General features: G+C 40.4%; 1 protein-coding gene and 1 long non-coding RNA gene across 2 annotated transcripts; one reads left to right on the top strand and one right to left on the bottom strand.

The window, feature by feature from the left end:
* Window positions 1-2,275: 2,275 nt before the first annotated feature.
* On the bottom strand, window positions 2,276-10,423 carry LOC124644119 (serine protease snake-like). The gene is made up of 10 exons (XM_047183342.1): window positions 10,317-10,423; window positions 8,596-8,693; window positions 7,365-7,432; window positions 6,901-6,962; window positions 6,030-6,217; window positions 5,604-5,716; window positions 4,626-4,778; window positions 4,025-4,151; window positions 3,384-3,515; window positions 2,276-2,548 (listed from the first exon to the last, which is right to left on the bottom strand). Exons 1-10 carry the CDS (start codon window positions 10,387-10,389, stop codon window positions 2,378-2,380), a joined length of 1,185 nt encoding a protein of 394 aa, XP_047039298.1. The 5' UTR covers window positions 10,390-10,423; the 3' UTR covers window positions 2,276-2,377.
* Window positions 10,424-15,712: 5,289 nt separating this feature from the next.
* On the top strand, window positions 15,713-16,876 carry LOC124644229. The gene is made up of 3 exons (XR_006986033.1): window positions 15,713-15,923; window positions 16,254-16,352; window positions 16,496-16,876. It is a non-coding gene; the product is annotated as an uncharacterized LOC124644229 (long non-coding RNA).
* The last annotated feature ends 386 nt before the right edge of the window (window positions 16,877-17,262 follow it).

The raw sequence follows: 17,262 nt of genomic DNA, 5'->3' as shown, positions 1-17,262 counted from the left end.
TTTTTTCTGACTTTTATCTGTTTTTTCTACCAGTCACACCGTGCTGTCACAATATCTCAACAGATAACGTTTGCTTACAAATCTACAATGGCGTGCACGGCCAATTTCGGGCACGGCGGCTGTTCTCATTTTAAGGAGATCAGCCAGCTGCGCAGGACATATTATAATGCACAAGCATTTGCTTGGACACAGGTGCACTCACTATTCCTTCACTCTCATAGCCCGATGGGACGGCAATCCGACACGACCGGAAAGAGATCAGGCGCAGGACCGACATTTAAGTGTAACAAATCTATACTAATATTATAAAGTTGAAGAGTTTGTTTAAACGCGCTAATCTCAGGAAGTACTAGTCCGATTTGAAAAGTTCTTTCCGTGATAGATAGCCCATTTATCGAGGAAGGCTATAAGCTACTTTTTATCAGGATTCCTGCAGAAGTTCCCACGGGACGCGGGTGAAATCGCTGGCAGAAGCTATAATAGTTATATGGATGTTCTTGTCTATCGATAGAATATACATATGTCAATGATGGCTTACAACCTAAACCGTCCAGATCTTAAAAAATACAACGTCAAAAATTTTGACAGTCCTGTCCGTAAAGTCAATTTCCTTTGATTTCCTTTCATACATCCAACCAAAACAATTTATTTGACCAAATTCAACGAATAAAAATTCAAAATGTGTGAGTTACTAGAAAAAACTACACTAACAACTTGTAATGCTCAAAATTATGCTATAAGGAAAGAAGCAGCCGAGAAACGGTACAGAAAATGTGGCTTTCTAAACTTAATCCAACATGTCGACATTTACGGAAAATTCCGATCGAACTATTGTGAATTAAACCGATCAAGAATATGTTCTAATACCTCAGCTATTTCCATAACTTCAATTTCTTCAAAAGAGAGCAAAATCACTGATGGTTTTGGTAAGCAAGCTGAAAATATATCCTTGAAAAGTGTGGATTCTAAACTCAGCCGGTTTACCGCGTCCTCGAAGCTATCGGGGCACTCACAATCTGATAATCAAAAGGTTAGGTACGGTAATAAAAACAGGTTGTCTGGAAAAAACTATATTTTTGGAGGTGTTATACCGAAGTAGTTTTTTTGATTTTAATAAAAATATCTGGACACTGATTTTGTTATTTTTTTTTATTGAAGATTTCATCATCATCTCCTGAGCCTTTTCTCAACTGTGTTGGGGTCGGCTTCCAGTCTAACTGAAACAACTGAGTACCAGTGTGCCACAAAGAGCGACTGCCTATCTGCCCTTCTCAACCCAGTTATCCGGGCAACCCAATACCCCCTGGTAAGACTGGTTGTCAGATTAAAGGTTATGGCACAGTATAGCGGCACCGCAACAGCACGGCTCCACACCAGCATTTAAGTTGTCATTCAATTTAGAGCATTAAATCGTGTATATTATAATATATTTCGTAATGTCAATATGAAAAAGCCAACGGCGAGCAGTCAGCGCGCTTGCCGCTACCACACAACTCGACTCGCCGCCCGCGTGCTGCAAGCGAGCGGACCTCATGCGTACAGCGCGCCGACGGCGTGCTAATTACGCGCCGACTCCGAGCCGGCAGCGAAACAACGTCATTGCGTCGTGTTCAATCATAACTGTCTTAAAATAATATTGAGTTTGCGGTGACAGCAAGCTTACACCTCGCGGCCGGCGCGCGGGCGGCGCGCGGACGGCGAGCTTGCACCTTGCGGACAACGCGTAGTTAGCGCGCTGTCAGCTAGCCGTAGTCTAAATTCGAGGCGACGCCGTGCTGCAGACGTGCTGTTGCGGTGCTGCTATAATGTGCCATGTCCCTATCGGTCCCAACAAGGAGATGCAACATTAAATCAAAAGTTTAAGAACGTTTGGGGCGTAGGGGCCGGGGCTTATCCAACGATACATTTACCTATGTACATGAGGTAAGCAAAGGTACAAAAGGCAGTGTCGAGTACATAGGTAAGCTTGTAGATGAAGCAAATAATAATATAGCCTTTTTATTCAGACCCAAAATACATATAAAACTAAACAATTTTTAACCTTAAACCTAATCTTTTCTTTTTTTTTTTCCTTATTTTTTTTTAGATCTATTTGCCCTGGCAAAGGCCTCCTCCAATCTTTTATACTCATGTCTTTCTTGAGCCACTCTGTTCCATGTGACACCTGCCAATTGCCTTACATCATCATCCCATATTTCTTGTAGTCTGCCTCTTTTCCTTTTACCTTCCCTAAGATACCATCAGGAGGAAGTAGATATGAGAGTATTAAAAGTCATTTTAGTAATATATAATTTATCCTAAGTGATTATATACACTTCACAATGTTTCGGACTCCAAACGGTACCCCAAGACAGGCTGGCCTTTTTATTTAGATTTCTCAGGGCCAGACGACGCTCTCGATCCAGGGCACGTAGTGTATGACCCTGGTGTACAGTCCGGAGCCAGCAGTGATGCCGCACTGCTTCCCGGCTGACGTCACTCCGACCACGGTCGCCACGCAGCGATGCTGGTCTAGAGTTTTTGACTGAAGTGGTCCACCGCTGTCACCCTGGTTATAAAGAAATGAGGATCATAAGACTGTGATGAAGATACCTCCTCTACAGTCGTAGAATATCTGCGTGTTAAGACCAGCTGGACCTTGATGGTCGAGAAGTTGGAACCGCGTCACATCGTGGCGCGTGATCCGACATAAGCTCCTAAAAAGGTCCTCAAGCAAAATTTCTGGCCGAAGGGTGTTGTATTGCATTAGTTTTAAAAATATTGGTTATAGGTATATTTACACTAAGTAGTAATAAATAAAATAAATAATGGGCGATGTGCCGACATCAACATCAAGCTGCTACATATGGCGAGTTTCTTTAATGGATTTCTTTTACATGTATGTATCGGAGCATTCCTAAATAGAGGATTTTTGGTTAACTATCGTAACAGTTACTAGACTAGCTAAGCAGAGGTTAACCTATGGCATCTCGTGGTCTACTTATCTCCCCAGGGCTGGGAAAATATAGGGTATACAGGGAAGAGTACTGCTTACAACTTATTTGATAGAGACCTGATAGGTGACCAGAAATCTATGATATAAACACTAGAACTGCAAATCAGACCAGGTTGCTCATATTCCGTATCTGCCTACTTCCTGAAATTCCGTGCATCGGAGAGCACGTTGATGTCGGTCCTGCGCCCGATCTCTCTCCGGTGGTGTCAGATTACCGTCCCATCGCGCTTTGAGAGTGAAGGAATACTGAGTGCACCTGTGTCCAAGCAAATGCTTGTGCACTGTAATAATTATGTCCTGTGCAGCTGGCTGATCTCCTTATATGAGAATAGCTGTGGACGTATTATTACTTCCTGAAAGATCGAGCATGATAATCTGAAGGTCGTACCTCGCAGGAATCAGCCACAGTCACTCTGTCTCCGTAGCACATCTGTGTGGTGTGATTGTATCCTTGCAAAAGATGTCTGTATTTGGGGTAGTGCTGCTTACATTCCTCTTCGCTGAACCTTGTTATATCCAACTGGAAGAAATCATTGTATTTATAAAGCTTTAATTCATGTAAACACCGACTGCCATTGAACATCTTTGGCAGTCGTTACGGGTAGTCAGAAGCCAGTAAGTCTGACACCAGTCTTACCAAGGGGTGGTATTGGGTTGTGTCCAGGTAACTGGGTTGAGGAGATCAGATAGGCGGTCGCCCCTTGTACTGGTACTCAGCTGCGTCCGGTTAGACTGGAAGCTGACCCCGACATAGTTGGGATCAACGCGGTGGTTGATATTTTGCATAGAAGACTAGCCGTTTTCTCACGGTTTCACCCGCGGCCCGTGGGAACTCCTGACCGTACCGGGATAAAATATAGCCTATATTGCTCGGGAAGAGTGTAGCCTTCCAACAGTGATTTTAAATTGGTTCAGTGGTTTCGGAGCCTTTAGGTTACAAACTAAAAATATGTTTCCTCTTTATAATGTTGCTATTGAAAAAGCCTACGCGCAGTGACGGCTGATGAAGAGCCGGTTAAAAATACTTACAGTCTGCAATATATCAGCCAGTTGCTGTCTGTGACCCAGGGCTCCCCACCCGGTGCCCGTCAGAACCTCATCAGCCTCTCCCTTCGTGTGGAGACACGCTGGATGGACATCATCATTGAATTTTATCCTGTAAAAAGTACCTGCTTTAAGAAAAAACCGACCAAGTGCGAGTCGGACTTGCGCACTAAGGGTTCCGTACCATTATTTATAAGACGGCCAAAAAAATCACGTTTGTTGTATGGAAGCCCCCCAAAATGTGTATTTAATTCTTGTTTTCAGTCTTTGTTGTTATAGGGCAACAAAAATACATCATCTGTGAAAGTTTCAGCTCTCTAACTATTACGGTGTTAACTCTTTCAAATGTATTTAAAATCTTGACTAACTGTCAGTAGCTGAGTGTTTTACAAGGAACTGACTATCTCACCTTCATAACCTAATACTAGGCAGTAATGCTCATCTGCCCTGCATTTTAACTGTGGTGTGGTAAGCTTCCAGAGTGTTTTACAATGAGAAAATGCTTGTATGATTCTACAACACACATGGATAAATAGTTACCTTAGAATTCGAGTGGAATCACCAGAAAAGGCGAGTCCAAACTTACTCAGTATCAGTCTCGAGCAGAGCGATGTCGTGGTACTTGGAGGGCGACTTATACTCCGGGTGAGGCACCACCCTCTTCACGTTGTACCTCTGCCACTTGTCCAGAGGGTCGGAGCGTCGGAGGATGCCGAGCGCGATGTACTTCACGGGTCCTCTGCAAATATTTGAGGCTCGTATTGTGAGAGATTTTCTCTTAGCTGATCCGGCCACGGCGGCTGTTCTCATATAAGGAGATTAGCCAACTACGCAGGACATATTATGGTGCACAAGCATTTGTGCACACACAAGTGCACTCACTATTTATTTTCTCTCATAGCCCAATGGGTTGGCAATCCGACGCGACCGGAGGGAGGTAAGGCGCAGGAGCAACATTAATTTCTCCGAGGCACGGGTGTTTCAATCACCAACTTCCAGGCTCAGGGCTGCTTTGTGTTTTCCAAACCCCACAAAGCGATTTCGGCCCGACTCGGGTATCGAACCCGAGACCTCGTGCGCAGCAGCCGCGCTTGTGACAGCTAGACCAACGAGGCAATTGGTCTTGAAGGGCCTGGATTGTAGGTCAGTTATGACTGGAGGCCAGAGTAAAAATGGCAAATTGCAGAAACGTCAAAATGTGTACTGCTTTTTGCAATTATATCTCCCGAAGCAGTACGTGGTGGCCCAGTGAGTAAAGCACCAACATTTCATGAGAGTGTATGTTCGATTCCAGATTAGGTAAGAACCAATGCAACTTTTCTAAGTTTGTATGTACTTTCTAAGTACATCTTAGATACCAATGTCTGATAAAAAGGTGAAGGAAAACATCTCGAGGAAACCTGAACTATATAGTCTGAGTTCACCAACCCGCGCTGATCAAGCGTGGTGATAAACGCTCAATCCTTCTCTGTGTGAGAGGAGGCCTCAGCCCAGCAGTGGAACGATAAAAAGGCTGTAAGTTACTATGTCTCCCTTAAGTTGATCTTCAGTGAGAGGTACTTACATTTTTGGCTGCGACAAGCAGTGTGCAGCTGTGAGGATATATCGCTCACTGATCACAGTGCCTCCACAGAGCCAGAGAGCTGAATCCACGTCTGGGCCGTATCCAAGCAGAGCCTGAGGAGACATACAGCTATTTAAAGAAAAATATATAACGCCGATGACTGTCAGCGAACATCTTCAGCAGTTGTTAAGGTTAGTCAGAAGAAAGGAAGTCTGGCAAACAGTCTTATCAAGGGGTATTGGGTTTAGGGTTGCCCGGGCAACTGGGTCGAGGAGGTCAGGTAGGCTGTCGCTCCTTAAAACACTGGTACTCAGCTGCATCCGGTTAGACTGGAAGCCGATCCCAATATAGTTGGGAAAAGGTTCAGAAGATGAAGATGATGATCATGTAACGGCGATGACGATGAGAAAATTAGAAATTTCTTACCATATGCGGATATTGGTACCGTTCAGCGTCTTGCCCTTCAACATATAGATATTCGTCGAATTTCTCCAGTGATACTTTATGACATTTCTTAGCTTCTGAGTAGCGAAGACGAAGCAGTTTATAATACCATGAATGCCCATACTTGTGTTTGCAACCAAAGTCAATTTTATTCTTGAACCGAGTGCAGGCTGTAAACCAAGAATCATAAATCGACATGACGAATCAAATCACAAATCATTTATTCAACCTTAGCTGCAAGACAGCACTTTGTGAACGACAAGAATTTACAAAAGACAGCCCCCAAAACGCCCACCCTTCACCACTTCCTATGTGTTTTTGCTGGGAAGTGGCGCAACAAACTCCCCAGCAACACATGTCTGCCTGTAGGTTAGAAGAACCTTAAACATTGTTTGATATATAAAGTATAGGTAATAATAATGGCGTCCACGACTGATTTCGGCCACGGCGGCTGTTCTCATTTAAGAAGATCAGCCAGCTGCGCAGGCAGGACATATTATAGCGCACGAGCATTTGCGCAAACACAGGTGCACTCCCTATTCCTTCACTTTCATAACCCGGTGGGACAGCAATCCGACACGATCGGATAAGAACAGGAGCGGAACCGACATTTACGTGATCTCCGATGCACGGGTGAACCAATCACCATCTTCCAGACCACGGGCTGCTTTGTGAAAGTTTAAGAAAACCCATAAAGCGATTTCGGCCCGACCCTTGAATCGAACCTGAGACCTCGAGCACAGCAGCCGCGCTTGTGACCACTAGACCAACGAGGCAGTCGTATATAGACGTAACTTCACTGTAACGACTATTTCTGAACATTGTTATACTTTTAAAATTTTAAAAAACTCACCATCTTCAGCTTTCTTTCCAGTTAAATACAGGAAACCCAATTGAGCATCCATTATCATTTTCCTGCAAAAGAAAAAAAAACTTGGTGGCCTACCTAGTAGGTAAAGAACCAATCTCTAAAGTAAGATTCCAGGTCAGGCAAGAACCAATGCAACTTTTCTAAGTTTGTATGTACTTTCCAAGTACATAATATGTTTTGGACACCAAATGTGTCGGAGGGCATGTAAACTGCAGGTCCCTGCTGTCACTGATCTTGGCAGTCGTTACGGGTTGTCAGAAGCCAGTAAATCTGACACCAGTCTAACCAAGGGGTATCGGGTTTTCCGGGGTACTGGGTTGAGGAGGTCAGGTAGTCTGTCGTTCCTTAAAACACTGGTACTCAGCTGCATCCGGTGACACTGGAAACTGCACCCAACATCATTATTTTTAGGAAAAGGCTAGGCAGGTTAACTGTAGTTTAAATACCTGATATCATCAACCAGATCGCAGTCCGTACAGCACACTATGGGTGTTTTGCCTTCAAAGGAGCATATCTGTAAGAAAATATAACATCACCACATAGTATAAAACAAAGTCGCTTTCTCTGTCCCTATATCCCTATGCCCCTTTGTACGCTTAAATCTTCAAAACTACGCAACCGATTTTCATCTGTTTTTTTTTGTGTTATTGAAGAGGAAGGTTTTATTTCTGTAATAAAACATGCATAATATAGTAAACACTAATAATTTTATAGGCATCTGATGTTATGTCGTTAATTAACGCATTGTTCGCTTACATTGCAAACGCTGGCTAAACCATACGCGATAAATATAAAAATAATGTACGCCACTATTGCACACCTTAAAAAGGTTAACAAAAAATCCGCAATAGTATCAATATAACTCTGATAGGACAACTGAAAAGGCAGATGATGATGGCAGAAAGTCTGACACCAGTCTAGCCAAGGGTATTGGGTTGCCCGGGTAACTGGATTGAGAAGATCAGATAGGCAGTCGCTCCTTGTAAAACACTGGTACTCAGCTGCATCCGGTTAGACTGGAAACCGACCCCAACATAGTTGGGAAAAGTCTCGGGAGATGATAATGATGATGATGACGTAAGGAAAGATGTCAATGAACTTTTATGAATGCAAGCCGTTCATGTGCGTATTTTTGGAATGGATTGCAAACAAAATTATTTAAAGATATTTTCTTAACACCCGTGTAGCAGGTTTTTAACAAGACCCTAAGGTGTGTCCCAATTTATTTTGTATTATATAGTTTTCTGTATGGACCTTATAAATGGTTTTATTTTATTTCTTTAGATGGTAATGAAATAATGCATTTTCTCAGCTGAAGGCCGATAAATAATATCACCTGCCGGGGCTGCGGGATTGTTCGCGCGAGTTACCGCGGCGCTGGTAATAAAAGGCCTACGAAGGAACAGGTTTTAGTCAGTAAGAATCTGACACTCCCTCATGCTGCTCCCACAGCGGGAGAAGTTATTTGATGATATGATTTCTCCTAGCCGATTTTCGGCTACGGCAGATGACATATTATAGTGCACAAGCATTTGCTTGGACATAGGTGCATTCACTATTCCTTCACTCTCATGGCGCGATGGGACGACAATCCGACACCACCGGAGAGAGATCAGGCGCAGGACCGACATTAACGTGCTCTCCGATGCACGGAAAAGGTGATAAAAAATTACTTACTGGTGTTTGTATATTTTCTTCCTTATCCACAAGAGTGCCCAAACATTTATATAGACTGACACATCTTCCTTTAACTCCATTTGATTCACATGTAGCACCTAAAATAAAAAAAAACTAAATGTATAAAAGAAAGTCAATAACGGCTGAACCGTTTAAGCTGAAAATTTGTGAGGACGTACATTAGACCCGGGAAAAGGACATAGGGTAGATAGGTTTTGCCACCATCCGGCAACGGGAAGCAGTTATCTCGGGACGCGGGTGAAACCGCGGGCGGAAGCTAGTATACTATAATAAACGAGGACACCTTTGTTTGCACCCTAAAGGCTCGGAAACTATAGAACTAATTTGAAAAATATTTCACTGTTGGGGCGCTACACTCTTCCCGAGTAACATAGGCTATATTTTATCCCAGTACGGGCAGTAGTTACCACGGGAAAAACGGTTGGAGAATTATATATAGGGTGACTCTAGTAATTAATTAGTTACCGATACTTAAACATGTAAATCTTCTATAATTATAAACAATTGTTGCATTCCTTAATTAATTACTTTAGTTAGTTTCATCACAGAAATTACCATTGCATAACAGTGCATGATCTACATTTACATACATCTAGTATGATTCACCCGTCTTCGTGAGATGAAACATTTATAAATGCGTAGATTTTCCTCAATTTCAATTCAAAACTGGTTACAATAATTAAGTACCATTATTTTTTAAGAGCACATTTGTGTTTTTTGCCTTTTAAATAATGTGATTATATTTAATAGGTTTCTTTTGCTGTTACATGTTTTGCAAGTAACAACCAAAAACGTGATGCAATGATCTTTTCAAAAACTTTGATTTGCGTAGCCTTTTTCCAACTATTTTCCAGTACTTTTATATTATACTTTATTAACCGTTTTCCCTGCGGTTTCACCAGTATCCCGTGGGAACTACTGCCCGTACCGAGGTAAAATATAGCCTATGTTACTCGGGAAGAGTTTAGCTTTCCAATAGCGAAATAATTTTTGTATTCAGTTCTGTAGTTTCGGTGCCTTTGTGGTAAATAAAACAATATTTCCCTCATCATCTCCCGAGCCTTTTCCCAACTATGTTGGGGTCGGCTTCCAACCCCAGCGGGGCCCAGTAGGGCCAGGGCCTGCCGGGGCTGCGGGTTGTTCGCAAGAGATACCGCGGCTCTGGTACATAAAAGGCCCACGACGGAACACGACGGTTTTTAGTCAGTAAGAGTCTGACACTCCCTCACCGCTGCTAACCCACAGCGGTCATTTGATGATTTTTAACGTCGCTAAAAAAAATAAAAAAAAGGGTCGGCTTCCAGTCTAACTGGATGCAGCTGAGTACCAGTGTGCCACAAGGAGCGACTGATACTCCTCTTTATTATATTTGTATAGATTATTTCTATATAAGTATATTTTGGACACCTGTGATTGTTAATGACTGTGATTCGGATGGCACGTTAAACTGTAGGTCCCGGCTGTCATTGAACATCCTTGGCAGTCGTTACGGGTAGTCAGAAGCCAGTACGTCTGACACCAGCCTAACCAAGTGGTACTGGGTTGCCCGGGTAACTGGGTTGAGGGGGTCAAATAGGGCAGTCGCTTCTTGTAAAGCACTGGTACTCAGCTGAATCCGGTTAGACTGGAAGCCGACCCCAACATAGTTGGGAAAAAGGCTCGGAGGGGGATGGATATATGTAGATTATTTCTAAACTTACCTTCGTACAATCCTAAATGGCTGTTCACACAAACACTGCACAAATAAGACAATATTATTAAATAATATAACATTATATTGAACACGACTGTTCGACAGAATATTGTAATGACAACTAAGGACTGGTTTTCCAAAATGCTAATTTGCTAGAGGTAAGTGTGTCTTTGCAAATATGAGGATAGCTTTAAGTGCGAATTTTTGTAAACTATCTATCCATTTTTTTAGGGTTCCGTACCCAAAGGGTAAAACGGGACCCTATTGTTTTCGCTCGTCTGTCCGTCCGTCCGTCCGTCTGTCACCAGGCTGTATCTCATGAACCGTGATAGTTAGAGAGTCGAAACTTTCACAGATGATGTATTTCTATTGCCGCTATAACAACAAATACTGAAAACTAGAATAAACTAAATATTTTGTGAGCTACCATATAACAAACGAGATTTTTTTGCTCATTTTCTAAATAATGGTACGGAACCCTTGTGAGCGATTAGAGTTTTTTTGCGATTAGAGATTGATATCTAAACTAATATATATTTCGGGTTACCGTCAGGTCCGCCGTCACAATTCTCCGATCCTCTCGAAATACATATAGAGAGTTGCTACCTAATTGCTACCAGCTACCATTAGTTGCTACCAATTGCTACCCTCGTGGTTTTGAAGATATTCAGCATCCAAAGGTGACAGCCATTCTGATATCAGGATGGCTGTCACTTTTCCCAGTGTGAAGAAACGGCGCAAAAGTATTGAGTTTTTTTTTCACCCAGAGTTGCTACCTAATTGCTACCCTCCAGAATTAAATTTTGGGTCACAACGATTCCCTGGATAAAAAGATATTTAAAAAATGAGTTTTTACGCCCTGCCAAATTAAATTAGCAAGCTGTTAGTTAATACAATTGAGTACTTTTGACGTAGGCGCTATGTATTATAATCCGACACGTGATAAAAATGCGGCCGAAAAGTGAACTAAAGCAAGCCGCCATCTTTGAACATCATTTTTGATTAGGTGTATTTATAAATGTTACCTGTTAAATGAAATTTCCCGAAATGCATGAAAAAAGTATTTACTATAATTACCTCAGCCTTCGATTGTTAACACGAAATAATTAAAAATTTATTAAATCATGTCAGGGTATGATATATTTTAAGTCACTGACAGAAATAAAAATATCTTTTAATAAAATCAATATTGTTTTACTGTGACCAAATCAGTTCACGTTTTACGTAGAGTGGGGTATGATTTTTACACGACTGGCCTTACTGGATGTTTTCTAGAAAGTATTTTGGTAGGAAAATGGGCGTTCTTGGACAATCGGCGAGTTGATCAATTTTACTACTGTAAATAATGAAAAATAAGTACGGACTAGATAATTTGTTTACGTTTAGACCGGTAATGGCGGCAGCGGGGAGGCCGCGAGCGGTATAAAAGCATCGCAAATCGCCTTTGTCGGATGATTTAACGGCAAAATGCCGTAAATTAATCAACTTACTAAAATACATACCTTTGTTAAATAGTACATTTTATTATATTTATATTTTTTTCGTCTATTATTTTCCGAGAAATGATCAACTACCTAGAAAATTGATCAACTTACGAGTCTTGTTATTTTCCGGTGACATATAGAAATATAATCTGCACTTTAGTTTACACTACCCTAATATTATACAGAGGAAGAGGAAGGATTTCGAGATACGTTACTTTTTGTAACGAATAGCTTTACACGGATTTCTATGAAATTAAATGTTTTCATTAGACTGAGATTTCATCATTTTTAGAAAAAATACCAAACATTGAAGGATCAATAAATTAAAATATAAACCAAATTATAGGATTCTATTGTAACTGGAACTTTATTTTCAGAGTTGATGGTTTTATGGGCTAGAACGTGGCGATATTTGATGGCAGACTGGTGTGTGTGAGGTTTCACATTATCTCGTTTGACTGGATATATGCGATGATGAATGCATAAGCATTGTCGCAGGCACAGTTTACGAACTCACATTTCCTTCATTTTGCTTTTATTTTGGATAATTCGTAATTTGTTCGTTTTATTAATTTTATTGAAACCTTAAACCGTTGCATAACCTTATGATCGATCGAATATACACTCTTTTTCAAAAAACTTTTCAAAACACCGACGAACTTTCTGCCAGCAATTAGTCCAAAACAAGGTTTAACCAATTTCTTAGCAATTGTACAAAATTCAAATTTAGAATACACTCTCACGCATGCTTGGCTAACCCTATTGATGCTAGTAACATGCTATAGTCATAAAAATCCTTTGAAATACACGTAAAGTACTTCAAACTAAGATTTCGCATAGGTGATTTTTTTGCAAAAGAGTTTATATGATGGTTTTGATATTTACGATCCCATTCGTAAATATCGAAACCATCATATAAACCGACTTTGACCATCACTATACAAATTTGCCCTATGTCCTTAAACTCCTGTCTTTAAAGAAAGAAAATGTAATTATTTTTCTTCAAGATTCTGTCATTGATTCTGTAATTCAATATTGTGAATTTTTATTTAATATTGTATGAGTTGTCGTTATTGCAATAATGCCGGGTGGACGTAAGTTTTTTAATACTCTGGACCAACAAAAAGAAGCCTTTTTAAAATATCGTCGATTTTTTCCGAGTGAAGAGGAACTTCCTCCTTCAACTGCGCCAATATATAATGTTATTCAAAAGTCACTCAAGTGCCCTGTTTCGGAAAAAGCCCTTTATCTTTCAGTTAAGAAAAATTATAAATATTTTTTTGATGTGGATGTTGATAAAACTGATGCTCCCAAAATACCAAAATCTCCCAAAGATTTAAGTGGTCAATCTATTAATTTTGAATTCATGATAGATTTGTACCAGTGGGAAGAAATGCAGCCCCTGACAAAACATTTAAAAGTCACACAAAACTCAAGGTCAGTTATAAAAAAGAAATATCGCTTGCCGAAGCATATGTGGGCCCCTTTACTACGAGAGGGAATTTGGAAAACCATCAAGGTTTTTTTCTTCATAATGTTAATGTTTCATAATTTTAAGTAAGTCTCTATTTTTTTTTGTGAAAAATGTTATATCTTTTAAGTTCTCTAAGTTTTAATTTCCCTTTTTAGTTATAATGGCATTAAAATATTTTTTATATAGATTATAGAAATACTGAAACCTTGAAGTTTTATTATAAATAACACTGCTATTGCGTTACTCAATGATACTTCTGTAATTTGGGAAATTTCATTTAACAGGTAACATTTATAAATACACCTAATCAAAAATGATGTTCAAAGATGGCGGCTTGCTTTAGTTCACTTTTCGGTCGCATTTTTATCACGTGTCGGATTATAATACATAGCGCCTACGTCAAAAGTACTCAATTGTATTAACTGACAGCTTGCTAATTTAATTTGGCAGGGCGTAAAAACTCATTTTTTAAATATCTTTTTATCCAGGGAATCGTTGTGACCCAAAATTTAATTCTGGAGGGTAGCAATTAGGTAGCAACTCTGGGTGAAAAAAAAACTCAATACTTTTGCGCCGTTTCTTCACACTGGGAAAAGTGACAGCCATCCTGATATCAGAATGGCTGTCACCTTTGGATGCTGAATATCTTCAAAACCACGAGGGTAGCAATTGGTAGCAACTAATGGTAGCTGGTAGCAATTAGGTAGCAACTCTCTATATGTATTTCGAGAGGATCGGAGAATTGTGACGGCGGACCTGACGGTAACTATTTCGGGTGTGTCGTACCTAATCACATTAAATCCTATCACATATATATACTTTATGAAAATAAGGCGAATTGTAAAAAAAAAACCTAATAGATTCAGTGGTCTAGCCACAGGAGTAATTTTTCGTTTTCATAATTTACAACATCATTTGAAAAGCAGAGATAAAGTTAGGTTTATCGGGTAGGAAGCTCCGAAACTACTGAAGCGATTTGAAAAATTCTTTCACCATCCCCAATTAACATAGGCTATATTTTATTTGAAAAGTCCTTTCTGACGAGACGCGAGTATAGTCGCGGGAAAACAGCTAGGATAAAATGTTAGGGAAAATATATAGCGTTAATTCCATGAGACAATATATTTATGTCTATATATTTTTCCTAACATTTTATGTCATAGATTTCCGCAAAGTAACGCCTGATTCCTTTTTTTTTAACATCTAGTAACTACCTTATAGTCTAAATTAAATCTCTGGTTAGATCTGTTATAGAAAATCACTGTTAATATACGATATACAGCAATTTATGTAATATACAATATACATTCCTAGGTATTTATTAAGTGCCTCTCGGAGAGCACGTAATAGGCTCTTAATTTATAGGTTCTATACAACATATAAATATATTAAGAGGAAACATATTTTTATCTGTTTGTGTGTACCCTTTAGGCTCGGAAACCATAGAACCGATTTGAAAAATTCTTTCACAAAGCTACACTCTTTCCGAGTAACATAAGCTATCTTTGATCCCGGCACGCAGTAGTTCCCACAGGACGCGGGTGAATCAGTAAGTCTTCTATAAAACTTGCACCTTATGTACTGCATCACATATTTACATTGTTAAATAAAAGTATTGATCGTGACCTGCGCAGTACAGGTATATAAAAGGTACTTAAAGATACTTGCTAACTACACACTAAACAGTCGGCCGACTGTTGCCCCATCATTGGCAATAAAAAAATATTTAATGAAATCATAATCATCATCCTCCCGCTCTTATCCCACTTTTATTTGTGATCGGCGCAGCATGTTTTCTCCTTCCATCCATATTCTTGTATCTGCCGTCATCTCACAAGTAAACATCCTTTCTTACCATATCTACTTTCACACAATCCATCCATCGTTTCTTTGGTAGTTCTCTTTCACTACATCCATCATCATCCTCCGAGCCTTTTCCCAACTAGGTTGGGGTCGGCTTCCAGTCTAACCGGATACAGCTGAGTATCAGTGTTTTACAAAGAGCGACTGCCTATCTGATCTCCTCAACCCAGTTACCCGGTCAACCCAACACCCCTTGGTTAGACCGGCGCCAGACTTACTGGCTTCTTACTACCCGAAACGACTGCCAAGGATGTTCAATGACAGCCGGGACCTACAGTTTAACGATCCATCCGAAACACAGTCATTGGTGTCTAAGATATACTTAGAAAGTACACACAAACTTACCGGTTTTTGCATAGCTCTGTTACCGGTGCCACTTTCAAACTTTCTCTGATAAATATAAAATCTTGATTCAAAGCAAAATTCTCAGTCGGTCTGATACCGACTAAATACTTTATCTTTGTAATGTGCGTACTACCATTCAACTTCATACGGATTTACTAGCCCAAAACCAACTATCGGCCGACTAAAAGTTGCAGTATGCAAACGCATCCTTTGTTCTCATCACCCTTCCTAAAAACATAACTAGATGCATTTCAGAGCAGACTCTATAGCTCCCGTCTGGTATTGATCGTGACCTGCGCAGTGCAGTTACAGCTTTCTAGACCAGACTGCCCTTTGTCTGAGTATCCAGTGCGTCGCCCGACGTCTGCCGTGCAACACGTGTGACTCCTTCAAGACTTGCTGCTGTGTTCCGGAGCCCTATCTTATCAGATAGCCTTCAGTTATGCAGGTAAGTGCTCATGTATTGCTCAGGAACCTATTTTAGATCTTATTTGATTTGTTTTACTATCACGGCTTTCAAATTACTTCGTTAAATAAAAAGGGCGTGGCTGCCAAAGTTAAAATTGAATGTTAAGTCTCACTCTCCAGATCTACAGTTCTGTATTAGAGTATTATAGGAGAAGTATCTTAGGACAAGAATTTAGCTCGTCTCAAATACGTATTCCAAAATGTCTACCAGCTCTCTTTATCTATGTACAAGGGGAAAGACGCTATTTTGTTTTATCATTAGTTTTTCAAATATATTTTTTTCATACAAAACTTGGAAAATCTTTTGCAGGTTGCTGGTTGGGGAAGGCATCTTTGAAAACGGCTGATGATTGAAGATGCAGTCTTAAGCAGTGGACCTTCGAGTCGAGAGATAGGAGGCATCATAATGGTATGTACAATTGTGACTAACTATCCTTGTGTGAAAGTTGTCCCAACTTAATTAATCACTTTTTTTTTGTCATAGTAACACCCCAAAGCTAATGAAAACGGGGAATAACATGCTGACTAATAAAATGTTGTTCTAATTTCCAGATCTCGTTGTACCAGCTCGCATTCTCTCCACACGTGGCGTTGCTCCGGCACGTGGCACGCGGCGCCACTTGAGCGCGCTGCGACGGGGCGCAAGTGGCGCCACCAACACCTGAAGCGCCAAAGTCAACCTCACCTGCACGCGGCGCGCCCTGCTCACACCGACGAGGCTCTGGCGACTCCTTAACTCTTCACATCAGATAAAGATTTCTAGGTTTCCCTACTACTCTTTATCTGATATTAAGAGTAATAGATTAAGTTCTAGATTTAAGTAAAAATAATAATATTTTTGATATACAATAAGCTTTTAATATAATAATAGGTGTTGTCTTTAGGATAAGTATCGCATTTTTATTAATAAAAATTAGGGTCTAGGGCGACCAATTGTTGTTTTATTTCTGAGGTCCTTCTCCTCAACGTTATAAGCTGGACGGTGTCAGTCTACTGTTAGGACCAGATTCTCTCTTGTCAATCATTCTTTCTCCTACCCTTTTCTCAACTCTACTTGGGGTCACTGCAGCAAGTTTTCTTCTTCCATGCTATCTACGTTTAGGAATGAGTCATATTGTGAAGATCGTGAATGGATATTTGGAAGAGGACGACCAAAGAAACGATGGATGGATTGTGTAAAAGTAGATATGGCTAGATAGATGTTACTTGTGAGATGACGGCAGATAGCAGAGTATGGAAGGAAAAAACTGACTGCGCTGACCGCAAATAAAATTTGGATAAGGACAGGAGGATGATGACTCTTCTAGCTTATCTCAACT

This window comes from Helicoverpa zea, chromosome 29, assembly GCF_022581195.2.
Source record: "Helicoverpa zea isolate HzStark_Cry1AcR chromosome 29, ilHelZeax1.1, whole genome shotgun sequence".
NCBI classification, from domain to species: Eukaryota; Metazoa; Arthropoda; class Insecta; order Lepidoptera; family Noctuidae; genus Helicoverpa; species Helicoverpa zea.
Note: the sequence above shows the minus strand (reverse complement) of the source record. Positions and strands in the feature narration are given on the sequence as shown.